The sequence below is a fragment of the Euprymna scolopes genome, chromosome 39 (assembly GCF_053919585.1).
Source record: "Euprymna scolopes isolate OS-2025 chromosome 39, ASM5391958v1, whole genome shotgun sequence".
NCBI lineage: Eukaryota > Metazoa > Mollusca > Cephalopoda > Sepiida > Sepiolidae > Euprymna > Euprymna scolopes.
Window position 1 is genome coordinate 9928579 of NC_136520.1, and position 20011 is coordinate 9948589.

The 20011-nt window shown below is 33.9% G+C and overlaps 1 protein-coding gene across 2 annotated transcripts in view; it reads left to right on the forward strand.

The window, feature by feature from the left end:
* Positions 1-20011, forward strand: part of LOC145263646 (uncharacterized) — an 84847-nt gene that overhangs the window by 35124 nt on the left and 29712 nt on the right. For both annotated transcript variants that reach the window (XM_080120505.1, XM_080120504.1), the window contains exons 5-7: positions 5739-5819; positions 12104-12284; positions 15083-15216. In XM_080120505.1, coding sequence (XP_079976631.1) covers positions 5739-5819; positions 12104-12284; positions 15083-15216 — 396 coding nt within the window. The remainder of the gene's footprint in view (positions 1-5738; positions 5820-12103; positions 12285-15082; positions 15217-20011) is intronic.

Here is a 20011-nt window from a genome sequence, read left to right on the forward strand (position 1 = left end):
GTGATATTTTATGGCTTGTCGGATTACTCAAGGCATGATATATTGTGGAATTGTGACGTGTCGAGTGTTTGCGTCAGACATGTACTAGTCCTATACGTTCATTGGAGAACATTCCTTAAAGTACTTGTAAAATAAACGCAAGGATGCAACATTGTGGCGATGGAACAGGGGTTGTAACTAGGCTGATAGTGCGGGCTCTATTAGATTGAAGTCTTTTTGTTTTTTTTTACCCTGTCCAATAGAAAAAGGCTAGTGGTTGATGCATTGGCCCCTATGTAGTAACAATGCTCCAGATATGGGCAAATGAGGGCTTTCAATTTTTTTAGCATGTTAGAGGGAGCCCACTTTCATTGCAGCAGCCTTGGCAATGTCTTCAATGTATTTGTTTCAATTTATGTTACATGTGTATTTATGTTTTACTTTCAATTTTTTTTTTCATTTTTTTTTTTCATTTATTTTTATTTTATATTTTATTTATTTCATTTAAATCTATTTTCATGGTTTTTGGTTCTTTTCGTCACTAAGGCGTCCTCTTTCCTTCGCTCTGTTTTTTTCTGTGTTTTTTTTTTTTCGTTCTCTCTCTCTCTCTCTCTCTGTTTCCCTCTCTTGGTTTCTCTATTGATTACTCTCTGTCTGCTCAAAACTCTTATTCTGTCTGTCTGTCTGTCTGTCTGTCTGTCTGTCTCTCTCTCTCTCTCTCTCTCTCTCTCTCTCTCTCTGCTCTACCCCCCCCCCTCAGTCTTTCTGAAAGGTTTTCTTTAAAAAAAAAATATAACACAAAATCATGATCTGTATTATTTAGATCCTTCAGACTACTGTTCTTATCTTAAGTGTTCTTTTCACATTTCGGTTGATGTAACCTCCGACCTTCTTCAAGTGTATTATATCAAACTTGCTAATCACCTACAAAGCCAATTTAGTATAGAATTGAACACAATATGGGAATCAGTAATTATAAATATTATATATATATATATATATATATATATATATATGTGTATATATATCTATATATCTATAAAAGTGAACGTGTCTGTCTGTCTGTGTGTCTGTGTGTCTGTCTGTCTGTGTACATTTCCCTACGCAATAACTCTGTCAATTTTTAGTCTATAGACTCGAAATTTGAAATACCGGGTACTGAGATTTGGGAAAATCGATGTGACGGGTGTCAGCCAGAAATTTGGCTGTTAAGGGGTCAAATTTCAACGATTTGACCTTTAAGAACTCTACCAAACTCCTCCGACAATTTTGGGTCTAGACACTTGAAATTTTAGATATAGGTTCCTTGAACCTGGATCTAACTTAATAAAGGGATTTGAGCCCGAAACTATAAATTTTAAGGGGTCATAATAGGGGTCAAACTTTTAAAAAATTAACCATATTTTTGTTTTTTTGCTTTTTTTGCACAGCATACACGTCCAAACACCCGAGCAACGCCGGGCACCCCTGCTAGTATATATATATATATATATAATTATGACTATAATTATTTTTAATACTTACAGACAGAAGTGTTTCATTCTTTCTTGAATCATCAGTGCAGGAAGTCACAATGACTGTCAGTTGGGAGATTCAAACATGGCCTAGAGGCCATCGCTGAATTCATTAGCAAGAAACAAACCGCTCAGCCAACGTTAACTGCGACGAGAAATACAGTTGAAATTAATATTTACATACAAATTAATATTTATATGTATCGCAAATATTATTCAAGAAGGCCAAAGTGATCAGATAATTTTAACATCCCGATCTGTGCACACACACACACACATATCATATATATTCCGATGTTATAAAATAAGTTGATTAAAAAAATCACAAATTGTAATGAAACCCAAAGTGAATTTTGCAGACAAACTTTTCAAGGATATATGTCTGAAAGAACGAACAAACTTTTTTTTTGTAGAAATACTTATACAAAAAGGATAGAAATGGGGAAGAAAAAAACTTAAATGGAATTTTTAAATTTTGCAATTCTAATAAAGATATATATATATATATATAAGCAAACAATTAATAAAATATGTTAAAAAACACTTTGAAATGAGTTAAAAACATATTTAATCTGAAAAGGAAACACTAGATAAATGGATAGTCCTTAATCCGCAGAGTTTTGAAGAAATACTCTCCTTCTCATCAAAGGGTAGGAATTAGCAAAATGCGGGATCGGATTTTGCATGCAGAAGTATTTGATGAAACAACAAGTAAGTCAAAGATCTTACTTGAAAAAAAAATAAGTTAAGCAGAGGGAATATGGTGAAGGAAAAGGTGATTACACATGAATGGATAGTCTGATGGAAGATAAAAAATCCAGTGACGGTAAAATCCAAATATATAACTTCAAGAAAGTTAAAAGAATTCCCATTTGTACAAGTAAAATCCAAGGAAATCCCGTAATTGGAAGAATTCTTCCAATTACGGGATTTCCTTGGATTTTACTTGTACAAATATATATATATATATATATATATATATATATATATATATATATATATATATATATATATATATATATATATATATATATAATTTAAAGGAGATTAGAACAATAGTCTAAAGGGCAGAGTGTATTTTAATGTAATAGTAAAATTACTAGTTTAATTAAAATACAGGGAAAGAAAAAGTGCTCGTTGTAATTTAGATATATAATAAGCTCGATAGGTAAATATCCTAGAGCTAATTTAATATTTAGTAATGTGATTAATAATTTAAAATTCAAATTAGAATTAAATTAAAAATCCGTTTCACAAGAAGGAACAACAACAAAATACATAATTTGTATGATCGTTTCGGAAAATAATGTTTTTATTGTGGTAGACAGTAAGCCACGGACAATAGTTTTTACATAAAGTATTTTTAACAAACAAAGTTTCCTCATCAGCAAAGTATTGGGAAGGGTTTTTAATTTATGTAAAAGACACCATAAATAAAGCTAGCATTAAAAGTATAGGCAGATGTATCTGGAAAAAATTAAAATAAAGGTATGCATTTACTTGATAAGAAAATTAATATGGGTTAAAGATAGAAATAAAATAGAATACAATTATAAACCTGAATTTGGTTTAAATATAATATTATAATATTTCTAATAAAGTTCATAGACACACACACACACACACATATATATATATACACACACATATATATACATATATACATATATATATACATACACACACATACACAGATATATATATAACCGATATAAAATATTCCATTAGCGTTCTTTTTGAAAATTTATCATTTTTTAAGTTGAAAAGCTACAATAAACATCCATATGAATACTTTGACCTTAGTTTCTGATTTCAAAAGGTGAAGAATTAAAAGGTAAATAATCATATACATTTTATATATATATATATATCTGTGTATGTGTGTGTATGCATATATATATATGTATATATATATGTATATATATATATATGTGTGTGTGTGTGTGTCTATGAACTTTATTAGAAATATTATAATATTATATTTAAACCAAATTCAGATTTATAATTTTATTCTATTTTATTTCTATCTTTAACCCATATTAATTTTCTTATCAAGTAAATGCATACCTTTATTTTAATTTTTTCCAGATACATCTGCCTATACTTTTAATGCTAGCAGTTGAAGACTTGGTTTTAAACAAAATCAAATAAAAAAGATAATTGAAAAGATCGTTTTTAGCACACTTTTTCCAATTCCGATACCGATTCCGATACCCCCAAAAGTTACAATTTTTCCGATTCCAGATTCCAATTCCAATTAATCGTCCCAATGCTATGTTGCATACTGGGTTTATTAAAGAGATTGCATATGTATATATAACGAGACAGGGTACATGTTAATACAGGAGAGCCGACAGCATGTAATTCAATGAGAGGAGATTTATGATATATTGATAGATAGACCGAGATATAATTTGGCATTTATACTGTTGACAGTTCTGTGAATGGGAGTGTTTCTATACTATTGACACATATTTCTTTATCTATTCTTGAGATGATGATTTTCACAAAGTTCTTATATTTCTTGACAATACCTTTTCTGTTAAATAACATAACACGAAGACGCAGATACAAAAAGATGGTGATGTTGTTTATTCCGTTACGACCGGTCAATGGCTTTGCATTAAGGAATTTAAGTCTTTACATGATTCTTTCTTCTTCTAACCTCCGCTTCCAAGGTTCCATGTCAGCTCTGTCTCTGACTCCTCTCTTCTCCCCTGACTGACTGACTCCCCAATATTGAGACCCATGACCTCATTGCATGGCCAACACAGACACATGCCTCCGTGTTTAAGCATGCATTGGTACTCACATGTTTCAACGCGATTTCTGTAACCTACTTTACAAATATTTAACATTTTCTATTGCTCTGATCTAGATTCCTTATTTTAATTTCATTTCATTAACAGAAACAAAATTGTATTATCACATTCCTTTCTCAATAAACAGATATCTAACTATTTTATGTGAACCAAACAAGGGTAATTCTACATTCCATTTTCAATAACATTCTCTATTTCAATAACATTATGTATTCTGTATTTATTTTAAATCTAGCTTCGCAAGTTCGAATCCTCGACTATCCTATCTCTTTTTTACTCGCTTACAAGAACAGGCGGCTGTCCTTTAACAGCTAGAAAGATTCCCGAGTTTTAAAAGATCATTTTTGGCATCGGAAATGAGGCACACTTTTTCCGATTCCGATACCCAAATAAGTTACAATTTTTCCGATTCCAGTTAATCGTCCCAACGCTAGAAAGATTTCTGAGTTTGATAAGATATACATAAAGAAGGTCAGAGGTTACATCAACCGAAAGTTTGCAAAAATAAAAGAAGTATTCTGAAGAATCCAAATAACACTGATGATCAGTCCTTATCTCAATCGTTAACCGATCTCCGGTACTCGTACTGGACTGGTGGCTGAAGTGTGGTGTCCGCTTTGATACTGCACTCAAATATATCTCACTACTGATGCAATTCTCTATCTATATAAAAGCCAAGTACACCTAAGGATGGAATACTGCTGCCATATCTGGGAAGGAGCTGCTAAAAACAGCCTATCCTGCCTTGACAGAGTACAAAATAGACTTCGTGGCTTAGTGGGAGATGCCCTTTTATCTACCCTGCAACCTCTCTCCCACAGAAGAGACGTTGCGAGCCTATCCTTGTTTTACCATATTTCCATGGCAGGTGCTCGTCTGAGCTCCAATCTCTGGTCTCCCCTCTGCAATCTTTCACGAAAAACACCCGTCTAGCTAAATCCACTGTGAAAAATTTCCCCCACTCTATATCTGTGCCTAAATCAAAACGCGGATTCCATGAACAAAGCTTCTTTCTTAGAACTGCACGCCTGTGGAACTCTCTTCCATCTGCCTGCTTCCCACTGGACTACAACTTGGATGTGTTCAAGTCCAACGTTAACAAATTCCTAATGAACCGCCCCCCTTAAGTAAACAGTACATCAAATCTCCACACTAACGTAATGTACTTGCAATAACCCTTATCCCTGAGTGGCTTCCGGGCCTTGATAAGTGGTGATCACTGTGTAAAAAAAAAAAAAATTAATTGTCCTTATTCAATGGATGGGGAAACCTTCAGTTTTATTTTTGCGGAATGCCCCTTTTGAGGGGAGCTTGTTATCTCCCACATTAAACCAACCTTGTGTCACATTTTGTTTTGTGGGGAAAAAAAAATTCCCAAATATAAAATCATAATGTTTTATTGAAGTGTTTCTTCTTTTTCCAGGTATATCCTGACAAAGTATCAGACATACATCTTAAAACTGAACCAGAAAAAGAGAACGGAGACAGGTATCATTCTGTCAAGGTAATTTGATTTAACATAACATATTTAAAACTAGTAAGGGCAGCCCCCTGGCCTGACTGGATTGGGTCGTAAAATATGTTTAAATATAAGAAGTATGGTATGGTTTGCTTGAAGCATTGTTAATGGATAAAAGCTATACAGTGCAAGAATGTACAACAATGAGAAGATAAATCTATAATATAAATATATATATATAAAGCTGAATGTCTGTGTGTGTGTCTGGTCACGAATAGGCTCCTATATGGTTGACTATTTTAAAAAACTGATTACATATAATGATAGAAGATGTATCGAGACACAGGAATGGGTATGTTTGATCTAACAGAATGGTGGTTCATTAAAATTGTAGAGCCTGCGTTCGCACCTGGTCCACAAAGTATGGAAATAAAAAATTAAAAAATTAAAAAAAGACGTTTACAAGTGTTTTTGATATAGATGTACATAAGAATACTTTGATAAGTATGTTTTAACTTAAATAGGGATGGTATAATAAAATTGTGAGGTCTGCGTTCGCACATGGCCTCCATAGAATGAAAATAGGCACAAACTACTTTGATAATTATGTTTCAGATTGAAGAAATATGGTATAATAAAATGATGGGGTGTTCGTTCGCACCTGACCTCGATAGAATGGAAATATGTCACAAAGTTTAACAAGGTGTTTTAGTATAGATCCACAGAATATTGTGATAAGTGTTTCAGTGTGAACAGGTATGGTATAATAAATTATGGGGTTTATCTATTTTATTTTTACTTTCATTATATTTTGCTTTGGTTTTGATACCCGCAAAATCGAAGCTATCTCTTTACAACCCTTCCTTTTCATAACCTATCATACTTTCATAAATTAGAGTCCATTTTCTGAAGGCTGTTTTTGAACCCAGTCAACGACGAGTACTTTTGCTAGTAAATAAATAAATGATAATTAATTCAATAATTTTTTTTTATTTATTTATTAACCTGAATGTTTTTTTTGTTTTTGTTTTTTTTTTCAACTGTGGATGGTATTTATTTCATAGGTTCTTTTGGGTGTATAACTCGTGATCAGTGGAGAAACATATCCACTCTCTAGGCTGTCAATTGTAAAATGGCTGTTTTGTTTAGATTTTAAATCCAAATGCTCAAAGTTTAACTCCTTCCGTTATCTGTTGAGGGGAAGTAATTCTATTTTTTTTTTTATCTATAGATTTTCTGATCAAGGGGGTGTAATTCACAATTCTGTTTAAGATGGTTATAACTGGCCGTTGTTGTTTAAATGTTTTTATAAAATTATAGACGATCCAAAGCTTAAATATATTTTAATAAATGTAGATTTCGTATTTATTATTTTTATCATGTTTCTATTGCATTTACCCCAAACAAGCCACAGTGCCACTTTGATGTAGGGATGGCGGCCGGGGGGGGGGGGGCTACTATTTGGGACATAAATTGCAGGGATACTATGTAGAAAATTCAGCAGCAAGATGTCTGTCTTTATTAGGGGTATATCACTCACATTAGGTCTAATTTTGCTCAAAGGTGAATCAAGTAAATGAAGACTATGAAATCCATTCAACTGGTGTGTCAACATAATTAACAGTTAACACAGTTGTGTTATAGAGTCACTGTGTACTCTTGTTCAACCTTAGGGGATCCATCCTCCCAGGCTTTACTTTCTTTCTGAGAAATGTCACTAAGTCGTAATACTAATAGGGACCAGACATACCAGGATACTATGTAGGGAGTTGGGCAGCAAGATATCTTTTCACATTATGCTTGAACTTCTGCATGTCAGTACAGTCAAGGAAGAAGAGGTCTGGGAGGAAATTCCAAAGACTAGCAGTTCAAAGTAAGGAGCTATTTGAGTAGAAGGCTTTAAGGCATCTACGGATTTCTACGGTGTAGGGGTGGGATTTTGCTGCTTTTCTGGTTCGTTGAGGGTATTTACGTCGATGGGATACAAGTGCTTTGATTTCGTCCGAGCAGATTCCGTACTTGTAAACCAGGCACAGGGATGCCACATTTCAGTGATGAGACAGAGGTCGGAATTTGGCTGATAATCTGGGACTTATTAGTTTGCCGACTCTTCTTTTTTTTAACCCTGTTTAAAAGCGAGAGACTAGTGGCAGATGCACCAGCCCAGATGAGACAACAATATTCCATGCATGGCGAATGGTGGCCTTGTAAAAAGGTACAGGATACTCTCAGTTGTGAGTAGTCTTCAAGCATGGTAGAGAGAGAACCCACCTTCTTTGCAGCAGCCTTGGCAATAACCTCAATTTATTTGCTCCAATTCATATTGCCTGTAAATGTTAAGCCTAGGAGTGAGGGAAGCAGAAAGACAGAAAGGATTTCTAAAGTCTAGCAGTCCTAGGGAAGAAACTATTAGTGTAGAAGCCTTTCAGGTATCTGGGGATTTCTACTGTGTCGGGGTGGGATTTTGCTGCTTCTCTGGGTCTCTAGATGAGGGTGAGAGAGTGTCAGAAAAAAAATGCATATTTATACATGTATATATATATATTTGTTTTCACAACTGATAGCACGATCCTTAACAAATTCATCCATGCATTTGTGACCACCACCGCCGAATCGACACGCCACACCATGAACAAATACTGTTGAATTGACGCACACGTTCCCAAACAGGACCAGACAATCTCGCCGAAATCGGCACACCATGATACGAAAATGCAATAATCAAATCAGTGTATTTCAAAACCACCCAATCACTTATCGGCTTGTTCTTTTCATAGCCGTTGGACGAAACTAAATCGTCACTTTGGGGTCAGGTGGGTGTAGTTCATTAGTGGACTTGATTTGTAATATTTGGAGGTGTGTGTTGAGCAAAAGAAAAAAGAAAATAGTGTTACGCAGGCAGACAGGCTCAAACCCATACCGCGGAGGAGGAAAAGAAACATGTGAAAAAAAAACGTGACGTCTTTGTCGTTGCGTCCATCGCCAAACCAGAAGTGACATAGGCTTAAATTAAGGCAAGAGAATCGAAAACAGGGAATGACTTTCGAAAAATGCGACCCCTCCCTGTAGAAAAGTGCCCAGTTGAGAGTGAAGGGATTAATGCTTTTGTCTAGTTTTTCGATATTTGTCGTCCGAAGAGTTGCGCTTCAAAAGGATACCAATAAATACAGAAAAATTGGCTAAAAACATTGATTCCTTCACCCTCAACTGGGCACTTTTCTACAAGGAGAGGGCGCTTTTTTCACCGGTATTTTTCTAAGTCATCCCCTCTTTTCGATTGACTAGCCTTAATTTAAACCTTCGCCACTTCTGGTTTGGTGATGGACGCAACAGCAAAGACGTTACATTTTCTTTTCACATTCTTTTCCTCCTTCACGGTACGGGTTTGAGCCTGTCTTCCTACTACCATTTTTTTTTCTCAACACACACCTCCACACACCCAGGAAACGCCCGGCACACAAGCTAGTATAATAATAGATACGAAATCTGCATTAATCAAAATATCTTAAGCATATTTTACAACCAGGCAATGGGTGTTCTAAGTTTGAATTCTTTCTGTTCCACAAACATTCACTTTTACTTAGGATGTTGGCAACGTTTTTGTGGTCCCTTCCGTAATACCTGATGTCTTTCTAGTAAAAATTCTGACTCCAAATGTATCGGGGAAACCGATGCCACCAATAGAATCCTTGGATTTATACGATACTAGCAAGGGGTACCCAGCGTTGCCCGGGTGTTTTTCGGGGTATGTGAAAAAACCCCGAAAATGTGAAAAAAAAAAAAAACGAAGCCTTCACGACGCGCAGTTGGAAAATAGTAGTGTTTAAAAAAAAACAGGTGCGCATTTTTGATTGACGTGACGGCGATAGGTATTCAGCAGTTAGGATTTTGTGCGGGACAGTTTTGAATGAGGTGAATAAATTGGTTTGTTTGTTTTTAAAAACCCGCTCCCTGTTTATTAGGAGGAGCAAAATGAAAGCTACAGTCTGATATGACAAAGTCGACATTGAACAAACGTTACTTAGCTCTCTTGAGACAACTGGCTCTCGGCCTGTGATTAGAGTCGAGTTTCGCTTTTTTTATACCGAAAACCGAATGTAACGCGTGCCGATGTGGGAAATGTGGAATAATTAACGTTTGAAAGTCAATAAAATTAAATAGATAGGCGAGCTCCGTGGGTAACTCTGAGATATTACAATTTATAGATGATATAAAAAGTTTTAAGAAGTTGTGAACCGAGCAAGCGCTTCTCTGAAAGAAGCCTTTTGTGGACATCGAGAAAAAGCGTACATACATACATACATACATACATACATACATACATTTTCGCTTTTATATTTATAGATGGTACAATGATGACGAGTACAGGTGAACTTATGGATCAAATTGACTCTCCTTATGATTGTACTAGAATAGTGTGCGGCTAACACTAGTGTGTCTATTAGAGATGGAACGATTCCAATATTTTTTCTGATTTCTTTATAAATCTCAAAATATTTAATTATAGAGGGTTTTTTTTTTTTTCATAATTACCGTAAAAATACACGTTAAATGTGCAGATATTTTCTTAAATGTAAAAATATATTTGTGGGTTATAATAGATTTTAGTTTTACCAGAATAAAATCAATAACTGAAAAATTTTGTTTTAAACAAAATCACATAAAAAATAATAATTATAAGAATCGTTTTTGGTATCAGAAAATAAGCACAATTTTTTTCTGATTCTGATACCAATTCCAATACCAAATCCCATACCTTAAAAGTTTTGATTCCCAATTCTGATTCCAATTAATCGGCACAACACTAGTATAACCTACAACCTTCTTTAGATATTTCTTTTTAAACTCTAGAACCTTTCTGTCAAACTCAAGAATTAACATGAAATTTCAAACAAGATGAGATCAATAGTCCAAAGAATCCGAATAATGCAAATAATTCAGAACCATAACTTTTTATTATTTACTGCTGTCGTAAGTTTTATAATTTACTACTGCTTTGACTATTAGATGTTATTTATCACTGTTGTGAGTTTTATTATTATTTACTACTGTTGTGACATTTATTATTTTTACTAATGTTGTGAGTTATTAGTTACTACTGTTGTGAGTTTTATTTGTTATTTATTACTGTTGTGAGTTTTATTTTTATTTACTACAGTTGTGAGTTTTATTATTATTTACTAATGTTGTAATTTTTATTATTTACTACAGTTGTGAGTTTTTTTTTATTATTTACTACTGTTGTGAGTTTTTTTTATTATTTACTTATGTTGTGAGTTTTTTTATTATTTACTTATGTTGTGAGTTTTATTATTTACTACTGTTGTGATTTTTTAGTATTAACTATGGTTGTGAGTTTTTTTATTATTTACTATGGTTGTGAGTTTTTTATTATTTACTACTGTTGTGAGTTTTTTTATTATTTACTACTGTTGTGAGTTTTATTATTTACTACTGTTGTGGGTTTTTTTTTTATTATTTACTACTGTTGTGAGTTTTTTAGTATAAACTATGGTTGTGAGTTTTTTTATTTACTACTGTTGTGAGTTTTTGTATTATTTACTAATGTTGTGAGTTTTATTATTTTTTACTACTGTTGTGAGTTTTTATTATTTACTTATGTTTTGAGTTTTTTATTATTTACTACTGTTGTGTTGTTTTTTATTATTTACTACTGTTGTGAGTTTTTTAGTATTTACTATGGTTGTGAGTTTTTATTATTTACTTAAGTTGTGAGTTTTTCCTTATTTACTTATGTTGTGAGTTTTTTATTATTTACTTATGTTGTGAGTTTTCTTATTATTTACTACCGTTGTGAGTTTTATTATTTACTACTGTTGTGAGTTTCTTTTTATTATTTACTTATGTTGTGAGTATTATTATTTGCTACTGTTGTGAGTTTTTTATTATTTACTACTGTTGTGAGGTTTTTATTACGAATTATGGTTGTGAGTTTTTTATTTACTACTGTTGTGAGTTTTTATTTACTAATGTTGTGAGTTTTATTATTTACTACTGCTGTGAGTTTTTTTATTATTTACTAATGTGAATTTTATTATTATTTACTAATGTTGTGAGTTTTATTAATTACTACTGTTGTGAGTTTTTTTATTATTTACTAATGTTGTGAGTTTTATTATTATTTACTAATGTTGTGAGTTTTATTAATTACTACTGTTGTGAGTTTTTTTTATTATTTACTAATGTGAGTTTTATTATTATTTATTACTGTTGTGAGTTTTATCATTGTTTACTACTGTCATGAGTTTTATTTACTACTGTTGTGAGTTTTAAAACTGAAATTATTTTCGGATATACTTCCTTGACAGGGAAACATTGATGGCTTCAACGAATATGTGATCTACGAAAATCGGCGGTCGCTAATTAAATACAGGATAGTACTGGAAGGTGCTGAAGAAGAAGACGATGATGAGGTTGATGAAGAGGTTGCAAAAAGGGCGAAGGAAGAAAATGAATTGGAGGCATGGAGACGTCACGTTGCTTTCATGGGTAAATATTTTTCTAAAACTTTTCTGTGTAACGATATGGAATGTCGTTGGAGTCAGTATAACATGGGGGTGGGTGTAAATCGTGTATTTGTGTAGGATTGTATGCGAGAGTATATACACGTGTATAGCTTTTCTGATGCCTGTAAAGCCTTCAGTCTTACTATTAGCATAACAAAGACTGGTATATGTTGATCATCAAGCTTTGAAAACAGTGTTACATGATAAGGGCTGTCCCCTTTTCATGTAAGTATAAAAATAGAGAGATTTAGTTAAAATGAAAATTAAATAGAATAGGCGAAATTCGAAGCTCATAATTTAGGTTTAGAAATAGATTACAAGAGAGAATTAGCAAATGGAATGTGAAAACAAACCATTGTTTAGCTTAGAGATAAAATAGTTTCAAGAAAAGAATGTGCATTATCAATTCTGTTATGAAAATTCAATTGAAGAATGCAACTATTAGATAATTTAATAAACATGTTTTTAACATATTGGAAAAATAGGTTACTGGGAATATAGGTTAAAATTCCTTTTTTAAACAAAGGAAAAAGTTTTGGACACGCATTTCCAGAACATGTGAAAGAAGACATGTTTTAACATGTGTATGACGTCATGGAAAATGGGAAATTCTCGATATAGTTAGAAACTTTAGAGTTAAGCGAGATAAACTGAAAAAGAGTCTGGGAGAGAGTCAGAGGGAGTCTGAGGACGACAGACGACAGTCCAGACATGGGATTCGAACGTCTAGAAGCGAGACGGTCACCTTTGAAAATTAGAATGTGAAGCCTTGAATTCTTGACTCAGAAAACCACGACCGGCCGTAGAAGAAATAAACCCATCATGTGTTTTTATAAACGTTGTTTTTGTGTTGTAATTCTACCAAAAGGTAAAGTGATTATATGTCTTATATGTCTTGTGTTTTAAAATGTCTTCACTTACACAATATCTCCTCACTCAAAGAGCTTCTACACTTCTAAGTATGAACATTTTATATATATATGAATCTCGTCATAACACGAACAATCTCTCAACAACATCTCTCTCACTAAGACTCTCTAAGACTCTCACTATTAATAAGACCTAACAATAACAGTAACAACAAGAAATACGAACAATAACAATAATACTAATAATGAACTATATAACAACAGTATCTTCTTTTATGTATGGTGCTGAAACGTGTACCTTGTCTCATAAGCATATAAATCAGCTTGATTCCTTCCATATGAGATGCCTGCGGTCTATTTGCAATGTTGGATGGCAGGACTGTGTTCCAAAGAGTGAAATGGAGATGACTAACTAAGGATGTGTCCTTGCTCCGATCCTATTTGATCTTTTTTTTTTTCGATGAAGCTTGAGACAGCTTTCAGGAACACCTCAGGAGGCATAGGTGTTAAGTATCGATCAAGTGGAGGATTATTTATCCAGCAACGGTTCAAGGCCAAAACCAAGACTTCTGTGCAGACTGTTCTTGACCTCCGTTATGCTGATGACTGTGCTCTTGTCACCCATAGTCTTGATGACATGCAGAACATCCTCAATAGCTTTTCTGGTGCATGGAAGGCCTTCGGTCTTACAATTAGCATAAAAAAGACTGAAATTATTCACCAGCCAAAATCAAATGCTACGTCCTCTTCACAACCAGTGGTATATGTTGATGGTGAAGCTTTGAAAACAGTATCTTCTTTTACATACCTCGGCTCTGTTGTGTCTGATGATGCTAAATTTGAAAAGGATATCCAATGTAGAATTAATAAGTGAGGCATTTGGTAGGTTGCGACACAGACTCTGGAACAGCCATGATGTGTCTTTAAAAGTAAAGGTGGCAGTCTACAAATCTGTTGTTCTGCCTACTCTTCTGTATGGTGCCGAAACGTGGACCTTGTACCACAAGCATATAAATCAGCTTGGCTCATTCCATATGAAATGCCTGCATTTTATCTGCAATGTTGGATGGCAGGATCGTGTTCCGAATAGTGAATTACTGGAGAGATGTGAAATCACTGGTATTGAATTATTTTTGATCAGGATACAAATGCGGTGGTCGGGTCATCTTGTAAGAATGGATGACTCAAGAGTTCCTAAGCAACTTTTTCATGGGCAACTTACAAATTCTTGCCGCCCAATAGGGCATCCCCTGCTTTGTTACAAAGATAAACTAAAAGACAACCTGAAGCATTGTGAAATATTTCTGAGCTCCTGGGAGAGTGCAGCGGGGGATTGCAGGGAATGGAGGAAGATGTGTTTTCTAGGAACCAGAGAACTTGAACATAACAGCCTTCATCATAGGGAGGCCCTTTGTGCAAATATGAAGGTAAAGCACTTGTTTATATTGGATTTGAAGGGTACCATGTTGCATTCAACTGGGAAGCAGGCCAGTGGAACAGTGTTCCACACATTGTCATTGCTAGGAAAAAATGCTTTGTTCATTGAATCTGGGTTTAGATTTAGGCATATTTAGAGAGTGAAGGAAATCGTATATAGTAGTTGTAGCTAGTTGAGTGTTCTTTGTGAAAGTTTGGCAAGGGGAAATGATAGATTGGAGTTCAGTTGAGCACGTGCCATGAAAATAACAAGAGAGCAGAGACTGGCTCACAACGTCTCTTTTTCAGCTTTCTTTTGTGCATGTTGGTGATCAACTTCTATAACTTTGTTCTGCTGATAAACTTACTACCATCTTTTGTCATATTTTTATCTCTTTTTTTTTTTTTGACACTTTGCGGGTGAGGAACGTCGGTAGTATAGGAATTGTTTTTGTTACTTAGTCACGAATTTGAACTCTTTTTTTTTTTTTTTCAGTAAAATCATGTAAACATGACGTTGAGGAGGATGAAGAAACTGAGCAAGAAATTCAAAATATTGAAAAAGTCCGACTTGAGGTTCGCTGGAGGCGTGAGAGAAATGCAGGGGGACCAGTGACAAAACTTACTTACGTAAGTAAATTTTAATGAAACAAATCTATGTAGTTGGAAATCAAATACAAAATTTGATTGCAGGTCAAGCATGTCTAGAAGTCATGGTGGAAGGGTGCCAAAAAAAAAAGGTAAACAATAATGCATGTTCCTTGACTTCCATATCAATCAGTTGCTGGAGAAATGCAGGGGTTTTGTAAAAAAAACTTGTATTAGTAAATTTTAATTAAAAAAAAATATATTTGTATCATATAGATGGAAATTTGTCATATATGCAAAAAAAAAAAGAAAGATTTTTTTGCATATATGACTAGTTTTTATATAATGCAATTTTTTTTGCATATATGACTAGTTTTTATATAATGCAATTTCATAGTTTTGCTATAATATTTATTTGCTAAAAATCTTTCCCCTGATGAAAAGAACACATTCTTTGAAACTCTACAAATTAAGGAAATCATAATATTTCTTTTTTAGTATCCTGTTGAGCAATAAATTCTTGTAAAACAAAATTTACAGACTTAAATTGTGTATATACATACATACATATATATATATATATATATATATATATATATATGTATATATATATATATATATATGTATATATATATATATATATATATATATATATATATATATACATGTGACCCGATGGGGACCAAGTGATGCAGAGAGACCTTACTAGTTGATTAAGGAACAGCTTGTCGCCTGGGTGGTCTCATTGATACAAATTCAGAGGAATTCACACGGCTGAATTCTAATGATGATGATGATGGTTTGATGTTATTTGAAACAGAATACGTCTGTTTCTTGGTTGATAATCAGAATGATCTTCCTTCCTTCTCGCCAGGGATGAATACCACAGCACGTGTCAACGCCAGAATAAGTCATAAAAATAATTCCGAAAATTAACAGACGGACTGTGTTGATAGACCGCCGATAGAGATGTCATCCAGTGACTGAGGGAGAGACCACCCGAAGACCCGCGTGGCATGTCAGTTGAGGCTAATTAGGCGTGACATCTCATATATCTGGCATTATTTCCTCGCTGATGGGGCAGAGGAGGTGGGAGAGAGATGTAAGGGTCGCTTTTATTATTTTCTTTTCTTTCTCTTCGGCAACCAAGCAAGCTCTTACTGCCCTCCCCCTCCAAACAAAGGCGCACCGTTGATTGGTTGACCGCCACTTGTGGGCATATTTGGAGAGGTGAGGTGGGGAGGTTACAGCTAGCGATATTGATAAAACGAGGTGAGGAAAGGGTGAGAGAGATTCTTTTGCGACGTGCTTGAACGACACGTTCCGATACACGTGTCCCTGTCAGCTGATCTTTCCTCGTAGACTGACGGTAGAAAAGGAAAACAACTGCCAGCCCTCTAAGTCGCATGACTAGGCCAGTGTGTAACTATGATTTGTAAAGTCGAAGAAAAATAATGAATTCTATGTCAGAAAAACCAATTAAGTTTTGACTTTCTTTTCTTTAATTGAAAACGCCATTGTGAATGCAATATATTTCTCAGATAGCCCAGGTGACGTTTGGAAGCTGATTTGAAAGCAGAACTGGAGACGAAAACACGGGTGATATTACTGGTGTCGGCTACAGCTGCATCTCAACCAACAAGCCTGTGCACCGGAGCTGCCCTGTAGGGGTTACATACTCATATATATATATATATATATATATAATATATATATATATATTGTTACGTACGGGCCGGGGCAATATTTAAATATAACAATAAAATTCAATAACATGCAAACACAGGGATGTGGGTGGGCATTTATGGATAGAAAACGCTTATCATAGGCAGACAAATCTTCTGCAGTAGGGGTATGATCATAGGTCCCAGATTGGGTTCAAGTTTCCTTTTTTCTACAAAAAAGGTTTGAAACAAATAAAACAATTATTTTCTGTGAGACAGGCAGATACAAAATAAACACAAAAATCGAACACAATAAAATTTGCAAGAGAAAACGAAACGAACACTTTAAATCATATAAAACTAAATTTATTAATGATAAGGGGAAAGAAAGATTTAACAAAAACAAATATGCTCAAAGCTAATGGGATTGGGGAATATTTTTAACATACTAACAGAAAGATAAAAGGTCAACGGCAGCAACCATTCCACACAAGATCTGCAGAGAAAGAAGTAAAATTTGTTTTGTTTTTTTTTTCACTTACAGTTCAATTCTTTTCTTTTAAAAATGCATGTCGTCATCCGTTTTGGGTTATCCAAAATATCTTTATCGAGGGATTCATTTAGATATCTTTTTTTCCTTTTTTTTCCTCCGTCCTTGCCAACTTCGGAAATGTGACATCGCTTTGGTTGTCCAGAACACGTTTTATGCGGTCAAACATTTTTTCACAACTCTTCGCACGAGGGAATTATTATATTTCCTTTCTTTTTTTTTCACCCCTCGATTCTAAAAATAGAATTGACGAAATCATGTTCTGATTCCTTATTCTGCTTCTTGGCACAGCGCGGTCACTGCGTGCATTGACCGTTGACGACCTGTTGCTTGCCTTTATATTGGAGGAGGTGGGAGGTGTTTGGTGCTAACGTCGGTCGAACGTTTTTCAACCCCCTCGTTCTCTGTTTCTCTTCTCTCTCCCTCTCTTTTCCTTTCTCCCTCTCTCTCCATGAGTGATGAAACCCGTAGTGGGATTTTTTCCTTTGCTTCCGAGATCGAATCACGGTGTAGTAACTGTTCTGCCATCACAATACTTGATGTCAAGGTGGCTGTTTATATTTATGTATAATGTTATTTATTTATTTTTTTACAATACATTTTGAATGAATTGAATTATTTATACGAAAGTGCATTTTTACCTAAATGCAAGTTGGGAATAATTTTCCCTGTGACCAATTTGGTATCCCCAAATGGGGAGCAGCATATTTATTATTTTTAAAATATAATTATCCACTGACACATGTTTCGTCATCTACAACTCATCAGAGTGGCTGAATCTAGCGAGATGCGAATTGAATTTATTCAAAACATATCACAAAAAAAAACAAATAAAATAACATCTATGTAAATCATGATATATTCAAACAGTTGTGCGAGATGGTCCAGCAGTATATATATATATATATATATATATATATATATATATAAAAATAAAAATTACAATTAAATTTACCAAAATGATCCAAGATGGTAAAATTAAAGTATATTATAAATATTAAAGAATTAATATTTATAAAGTTATCTTAGCCAGATGTAAAAGCTCAATAAAACCAAATATGAGATAGAGCTTATAATACGAGCAAACAGTTAATAATAAAAAATCCCGCATTTTGCTAATTCCTACCCTCTGATGAGAAGGAAAGTATTTCTTCGAAACTCTGCGGATTAAGGACTATCCACTTTCAGATTAAATATGTTTTTAACTCTTTTTCAAATAGAACAACTCAAAAACAAATTAATCTCAGTAGAACCATCCATAAAATTTACACACAAATACGAACAAGACAACACCCTAGCTTTTCTAGACATACTCCTCATCAGATCAGAAACTGATCTGAGTTTCAAAGTACATAGAAAGACCACACACAAAAACGATTATATTCACTACTACTCGCACCACAATGATAAAATAAAGATTATTGGTTTTTTTCTTGCGTGCCTTTCGAATATGCAGCCCCCAATATCTTGATGATGAAATTCAACATATTACGAACGTTTTAAAACGTTACAATATCCGTCTTATTTCATTTCTAACGCAAAGCAAAAAGCTACAAAAATATATTCTAATATAAACAAAAATAAAAATAAAACAGATATCTTTTCATTCCTACCCACACTAATAATACAAAAATCTGCGACACTCTCAACAGACTTGGTATATATATTCGATACAAACAACTTCTTCAACAATAAAACAGACATTACAAACCACCAGGCACTCTCCCAAAACCCTCACATCCAATGCCAGCATATATTCTATCCCATGTAACGATGCCCACCAAACATAAATAGGCGAAACACAACATAAGTTAAAATTAAAACTTAATGAACATAGAAGAGGAATTGTAACTCCTGCTAGAAAGGACTTGTCCTGCCTTGATAGAGTTCAAAATAGACTTTGTAGCCTTTTGGGGGGATGTTCTTTTCTCTTCCCTGCAACCTCTATCTCACAGAAGAGATGTTGCGAGTTTATTATTTTTACTTAACTCTTGGTGAAAATGTTTTATTCTGTTTAAACAAAAAATACCTTTACTAAAGTTATGGTTTTCAGTAGTAAATAAAAAACACAAGAATTTATTTTTGCTTTTTTTAAAGCATCGTAATTTGTAACGATAAAAAATAATTTTTACAGTAACATTACGAAAAAAGTCCCTAAAATCCGTATTAATGTATTCGATATAACTCGAAGAAAAATGAATTATCGGATACTATTCAGGAAATTAAAGATTCAATTAGATTCCTATTTCAGTCACCTAAACCAAACCTAAATATTTTTTTTTTTGGTAAATATCCAGATACGCTACTACAGAACTCCGACCACTCTAATTTGTTTGGGGGGGGGGGGATGTGATGTTGGGGTGCACGCGTGCCAACATCATATCCGCCCCCCCCTACGCTCGCGCCCCCAATGTACAAAGTAAAATCTTCGGAAAATGTTAAATTGTGTTCTAATTGGTAAATGTCGATGCGTTACTTACGGAAAATTTGAAAATTCGATGTTCCAGGTAAAAAAAAAAAACCTACTCCAACTTGGTGTGCTTTCCTTTTCTTATTTTATTTCTTTTTCAGCTAATTTTAAATTTTCCACCCAAAAAGCGCTATAATGTATTTTTGAAAATTA